General features: G+C 40.6%; 1 protein-coding gene across 1 annotated transcript in view; it reads left to right on the top strand.

Moving 5' to 3' along the window:
* Positions 1-7,462, top strand: part of tmeff1a (transmembrane protein with EGF-like and two follistatin-like domains 1a) — a 103,707-nt gene that overhangs the window by 58,243 nt on the left and 38,002 nt on the right. The window contains exon 3 of the mRNA XM_046050875.1: positions 4,849-4,978. Coding sequence (XP_045906831.1) covers positions 4,849-4,978 — 130 coding nt within the window. The remainder of the gene's footprint in view (positions 1-4,848; positions 4,979-7,462) is intronic.

The following is a 7,462-nucleotide window of genomic DNA, read 5'->3' as shown; positions in this document are numbered from 1 at the left end:
CAGCCCATGCTTTTAGAGGGTTGAGACTTGGTTTTGGTGTTCATGTTAGAATTAAGTTTAGGTTAGTGTAAAGAGCGAGGGAATGCTTTATGTCAATGAGATAGAGGAACAAATGTGTGTGTTTGGAAGAGAGAGTGACATTTTGGGATTTTTTCAGCTCTGCTTCCAGATACCAAAAAGGTGTAGTGGTGGCATGAAGGTTAGAAAAGCGAGCTGGAAAGAAGGAAGCTTTTAGCCTAGCTTAGCACAAAGGCTGGAAGCATGGGGAAACTGCTAGTCTGGCACCATTTAAAAAAATCAGCAATCAGCAAAGTAAATAATTTGCTGTGATTTAATTTCAATAAGCAGATCAAACTGATGCTGAAATCACTACAATATGATGCCGATTTGTTAAACATATGAATTTATACTTTGTCTGTCAGCAGGACAATAACTTATTAAATGCTTGTTTTCTGAATGGAGTTCGGATCGATCAGTAGTAGATCAGAAGTAACAGACGTATTTTCTGAACTCACCAGGTAGTTCAACTTCCTCGCTTTCTTTTCTCCAAGTAACATCCAGTTTTGGCCAGGTTTTTATATAAACATGAAGTAGTAGTCCAACAGAGCTTTTTGGTGCCGACTGACGCTAACAACAACACTGGAACCTAGGACACCGCACACCGCACCTCCAATTAAGAAATTGCGGCTGTCTGCGTCTTTGCATTGACTTTGTATGTAAACGGACCACCCCCAACGCACAACGGTCTGAAAGCACCATGAGACACTTGCAACCTCTGACATATATAGCAGTTGTAAGTCCTTTTGGATAAAGGTGTCAGCTAAATGAGTAAAATGTAAAATGTGATTGTACACGTTGTTTCTTGTTAGTTGACAAGCTAGTAACCAACTGAAGTCAGTCAGGTTTAGCTGCCAGTAGAGTTCGAACCTCTAACGCGACTCTGAGCAGACTCCCAAAGAAGGACCACACAGTTTGAATGTACATTTTTAAAGAAGCTCAATGTTCTTGACCACAGACGAACGGGAGTCTCTTGGATACTTTAATAATGACGTTAAAGCATTGTGCCATGGCAATATGTTTTTTAAAATAGTGAAAAAATCAGTTTTGTGGTGTGCAACAGACACTCACTTGATTGTCTGCCCCCCCCCCCCCCCCCCCCCCCTCACTTTTTAACACCCTGGGTACCCTTTAACGCCGTTTTTTGCACGTGAAGGTCTCTGCAGTCAGGTTAGCAAGAACATATGCAAAGTCCAGTTAGACTTTCAAAATAAAAACTAGTGGTTAACGTTGTGACATTGCAATTTGGTTTAAGCAACAAAACTACTTGGTTAGTTTTAGCAAAAATTCATGATTTGGGTCAAAACAACAATTTTAATTACTTAACTTATGTAACTTACATAGCATAACTAAAATGAATCAATGTCTTTTTTTTTTTAGGGCCGGGCATGTTGATGCGTTATTATCGTGTTAGGCATTAATTAATTAACGCTGTCAATTATTTTATCGCATGTTAACGCAGTTTTTATTATTATTATTATTATTATTTTGAAAGTCTGTTGCTCATTGGCTCTGAATACACATACAGTCAAACCATGGGTCACACGAGGGGTGGGAAGTTGATCAGCCACCCAAACAAGCAGTGGAGGGAGGCTTCAGCAGACTACGCTGGATGCAGCGTGTGGGAGAAGTAGATAAACAAAAGCAAGACAAGCGAACAAATGCCATAGCGAAAAACTGATTTATATAGGCTATATATAGGCCTATGTTAGCCTGTTGCTCAGAAGGTGCCTGCTATGATCGAGGATCTGGACTAACTTGTTTTAACAAGCTAGATAAAAGGTAATTCCCTGGCAGTGGAAAATAGCTTTGGTTTATATTTGATTTGATTACATTAATGTTTAAGTTGAGATTTACAAGAAATATTTTATTGCAACTGTGTAAAGGGAATACTGCTGGTAAAAAGCACCATATTTGTTTAAAGTGTACTTTTTTTCCACACTAGAAACTCCTTGGTTGAAAGTCTAGTTTCTGACCCAACCACCTCCTTTAATTTATACTATGCCTATGTTTTGCATTTAACAATAACCCTAATGGCTTCCCAATGCCTTAAAAACTTGACTAAGTTTCCATACGTGACAAAAGAAATGAAATGAACACTGCAGGGAGACAGCAGAGAACCACAAATGTGTTGCTGCCATTTTGTGAGAGGAAACTTTTTGCATCAACATCCATGTTAGACTGATGATTTTTAGCAAAACACTGACAAAGAAAACTAAGAAGCAGCCTCACAGGATGACTCCCACGTCTTCAAATCAAAAAAAAAAAAAAACTTCTCTCAGCTGGAGTTTGGATGTGAAGGAGACAAACTGCCAAAAGTGAGTGCGAGCCTCTTTGTAGAAACGCCCTGCTGCTCGTTTACAGCGTGATTCAGCCTTTACTTGCTCCCAAAACTCTCTCTGAGCTCATGAGTCATGTTTCCTGTTTGCTCCCAAATCTGGATTGATCACTGCTCAATAGTTTTGTCATTGATGTATTCCCATAAAGCAGCAGCAGCTGTCGACGCCACAGGAGTTGTTTCTGTCACACGTGGACCTGAACCGAATGTTAGTGCAGTCTGTGCTGTCGGCGCAGAGGTCACGGAGGTCAGCTCTGCAGGGGATTCCTGCTAAATGATTGATGGCTGCGAGTTAATAGAATATGGATTGCTGAACACTGATATGTGTCCTTGGCAGCTGCAGTTTGTGTCTGACTGCAGAGTCAAGTTATTTTGTGCATGCAGAATGAACGAAGCTCCTGAACCTCCTCTAACTGCTGAACAATTCACATCATTTTTCACTCTCGTCACATGTGATGTTACAAAACTGCCAATTTGTTTTTATCTCAATTTCTTAGACTGTATTTTCCTAACAATCAGTTATTATCATCCTGTCTTACCTTTAAACTTCCTCGCTGGCTTCAGGCTGACATCATCTGATGGTTTTTGGCCCCACCCGCTCACTTAACTCAACCAATGAGCTCATCCCTGCCTTAACTTCATAACTTTCATCACAGGAAGAAAAGTCCCGTTGATGTGTCGTTGATCTCAGACCCCTCCTTTAAAATGAAGACGGGTCTCAGTGTGTCTGCTTCAGCATCCTTCAACATCTCAGTGTTTTATTTTTTTAATCATTTAAGGTTATTTTGCCTGTTGGTGTCTTGTTCTTGATGTCTTTGTCAGTGGCTGCCCTACAGTAATGACAAAGTTATACCTGCAGACATCACTCAGGGCTGAATAAACAGGTGTTGTCAATTAATATTTGTTAGGGATGCACCGAAATGAAAATTCGAAGCTGAAACCGAATATAATGAAAAACTTTCCCGAATACTGAACATCGAACAAGGTTTTTCACTTTTTTTTTTCCTTTTAATTTGCCTTTTTTTTCCATTTGAATAAATTAAATAGTCCAAATGTGCTTTTTCCTATGGTGGGGGGGTCCGGTAAAGCAAATTACATGTGTCCGTTTACTTTTAATGGACACATGTAATATGTTCTGTGAATATAATCCGATTAATCTTATTTCCATCCTGTATAGACACCTTATTTTGAAAACCAGACGTTGTCACAAGTGTTTCCGTGTTTCTCGTACGGCGTAACATGAAGACTTCACAGCCTCTCTTCAGGCAGGACTCTCATACTGCAACACTTGTCTTTGTAAAGAGACAAACTGACAGGATAAAGTCGCTAACCTGCCTGTCAGCTACCGTAAAGGCTTGAATACGTGTGCACTCCAAATGTAAGTGCGGCTAGCTTAATCGCCTTCTCACAGACAAGCGACAGAAACACTCAAAGCGGTTCTTTTCTAAGAAGTCAGCCACAGATGGAGTGGATGTGCTGGGAGACAATTCAGCAGAACAGTGTTTGCAAATGGGCATTTTTGCATCTTTCTATGACACTTTAAAATACTTCCACACTGCCAACATGTCAACGTAATTAAAACTTTTCTTAGGTCTTTTGACTTATTAGGCCGAACACCGAAAGTGTTTTTTTTTGCACATTCGGTGCATCCCTAAATATTTTTATTTACAGTTAATAATCTCATAAAGATATGCTAGAATTGAACATTAAAGATAGGAGTAAAGGTCAGAGGTATTTCTAGTACAAATGCACGATTATCTATCATATCAAATATATAAAGCAAACTAAACATGATGTTAAGTAGGATTAGTGAACTAATAATACATTTCCATTTTAGTTATTTTACTATTAATATGCAAAGCACAATAACCAATTTCATCATAATTTGTCATTTGATTATAGCACATATGTTCATTTTGCCTCCCCCACTTCTGTAAACAAACGTACGCCCCTGACACAACCCCCTCAAAAATAACACCAAGCAGTTAATCAAATAAACTTTATCTGCAAAGGTTCCTGTATCTGCTCAGAATCTCGCGCGGCGATGGAACAGTGGACAAGACGCCCCTGGTTCCGTTCGCACTGCGACACACCAATGTGACCCTGAGCAAGACAATTAACCCATGGTTGCTCCAGAGGCGTGTGACCTCTGACATACATAGTAAGTGTAAGTCACTTTGCGTCGGCTAAATGAGTAAATTAAAAGTCAGCTTCCTTCAGACATCATCGGAGGAAACAGCGTCCTCGAGTGAATTCTGACTTTTATACAACCCGTGAGAACTCTAAGCTTTTCTGTAATGAAGCAGCAGAAATGGTCACAGCTTCTCTCTGCTCGCCACACAGCTGGTTATGTATCATCATCATCATCTTCATCATCAGGTTTGGCGCTCGGTGTCCTGTGAGCAGCGGTCACATTGAGACTTAATTAACATTTGATTGTGTTTGATTTCCAGTGCCACAAACACTACGTCCCTGTGTGCGGCTCAAACGGAGACACCTACCAGAACGAGTGCTACAGGCGACAGGCGTCCTGCAAACAGCAGAGAGTCATCTCCCGGGTGTCCGACGGGCCCTGCTCCGCCGGTGAGTCTGCCAGCAAATACACAGCATCAACGCAATGGAAACCTGAGACAGTGACACGCTGATTGATTGAGGTGTTCGTCAAAAACTAAATTACAGCTCTTCATTTATTGAAATCGACCAGTGGAACAGTATGTGAGGACATCAGTCATTGTCTGTTAAGGTTTCAGTCGTTTTAAATTGTTCTTAAAGTGTCGTCTGAGGAAATAATTCAGCTGCTGCCTCATAAAAAGAGACGTAACTCTGACCAGTCAGGTTTTAAAGGCAGGTTTGTCTCAGTAAATTTGTGAGATTTAGTGAAACCGTTGAGATATGACTTCACGTTCGATCAGGCACACAGTTATTAAACCCACAATTAAAACTAAAACAACAAAGTTTCCCATGTACCTCTACTGAGGGCTTGACGATAAGTGTTCCAGTAGGTAATAGTACGTCCTGTAGACTAACTGTAATTTAGCTGCACCTTTTCAGCCAGACAGGCAGCCAGGAGGTCATAGTATACAGTAGGAATTACAGATAGTCATGTAGACTCTAGGTAGAAGTGCTGGTACTCCACACAGCCCAGTTTAAGCACTGCCTCCCGTGGTGTTCATCCAGGCAGGTTTGCTTTTATGTGCTGAGAGTTTTTTTAGATATCTGTCTAAATGGAATTTAGTTTGGTTGCGCAGAGCTTTAAAAAAAAAAGACTTCAGACTACATTTTTGAAAATGTCATTTCCAACGCTGTGAGCCTCATAGACTTCATCCCATTCACCTCCCCTGTGTTGGAGTGGCGGCAGAAATAACTGCAGGGCCTTTTATAATGAGCGTGTTCTGACTCTTTAAAGAGTAACTTAACACCCTTAAAGCCTTCTCTTTGCTGAGCTCCGGTGATTGAACTTCTTGCCTTGCTGCAGTGATGTTCAGTTGTACTCCAGGACCCTGTTGTGGTGGTTACAGGTGCAACAGAGCACCCATCTGACCAGATTCAGATTCCTTTAGTCCTTCCTGGAGTTCTGTACGCAGGATCCAGTGCACTCCTCACATAACAAGCAAAGCAAACAACTAAATATACAAATAAATGATATAAAGTGAACAGATTATTATACCCATCAGTAATGCTGAAAAGGCAGAGGATCGCTGCAGGTTAAATCAATATATGATAATGGTTATAGGTCATTTCATTCTGTTTTAAAGTCTAAACTGTGGATGTTTCAGGCTTTTTCCAATAATCACAGACCATCAAGTGCACGGCCATCAAGCACTCTATATGGGTTTCTGTAATGTCTGCTGATCATAAACGTCCATAACTCCTTTTAAGAAATAAAATGAAGACGTGCTCCTTACAACTTCATATGCATCATGTTTAGACTTTTTCTTCAGTATCAACAGTAATCCAGGAAATGTCGTTTGTTTCCATTGTTACTGAGCAGATAGCTAATTAGAAGTAGCTAACATAGCATCACGTGTAATGAAATATAGATGCTAAAACACAGGGCTCCTGAGTAGCCAACACTTAGCCCACTGGCTCCATGGTAACCTTGTATTTCCTGTTTGCACCACCTGACACATGATGGAAACTGTAATGTGAAAACTCAAAGCATATCCATCGGAAATAGAAACAGTAGGAGTGAGATCTGTTTAAATAACGAATGCTAAGAATGTCCCATCAACATGGTTCTTATATCCCTTTAACGTTGACACTCTCAGCTATACATACGCTATTTAACGTGTGTTGAACACCTGTGGACACACCGGCAGAAAACCTCAACCTACTGTAGTATGCATCATGTTTTTATAAATAAAGTATTTTCAAATGTTGAACCGAACATTCAGATTGATGATACAAGTAATAATTTAAACTGCGCAGATTCATTGCAGCTCACACCGGAGAAGATCAGCTGATCGTTCTGTAATGTGACTGTAAGTGCCTCGCTAATATTTTTAATTAAGCTCTCAGAGTCGGACATGCTGCAGCATTTTAGTTCACTCGTTATATTTTTAATTGACTGAACGGCAAACTCTGAGCAGCACTCGGCCTCGTTTTTTTCCCCCTCTGAACGTCATCAGGCAGATTGATTTCAGAGAACTAGGCGGTTAATCAACCACGGATCAATTTTAATTAGGAGCTGTGGATGAGAGCCGTTAAAATCCTCCCAAAGCTGAGTGGTTCTAAAACCGGAGTTCAGGGACCCTCAAGGGGTCCTTCAGAGGTTTCAGAAGGAACTTAAGTGAAAGTTGGATTAGCTTACAGTTTTTCTCGATTGCTTAAACACATTTCTTGAAATGATGCCTCTTTTTTTCAAAACTCTAAACACAGATCCGCAACTTCTCACCCAATTCCCCCAAACATCCCGTTTTCAGGTCATTATGAAACTCTCCACTCAAAACCATTCGATCTTGCTGAAAAACCAAACTTTGCCCTCAGACACGACACACAAGCCCTCAGAAACACACACTACAACACAGTCTTACACACTGGTTATTAGTAATGTTGCTTGTGCCCCCC

Source organism: Micropterus dolomieu, linkage group LG06 (genome assembly GCF_021292245.1).
Source record: "Micropterus dolomieu isolate WLL.071019.BEF.003 ecotype Adirondacks linkage group LG06, ASM2129224v1, whole genome shotgun sequence".
NCBI lineage: Eukaryota > Metazoa > Chordata > Actinopteri > Centrarchiformes > Centrarchidae > Micropterus > Micropterus dolomieu.
Note: the sequence above shows the minus strand (reverse complement) of the source record. Positions and strands in the feature narration are given on the sequence as shown.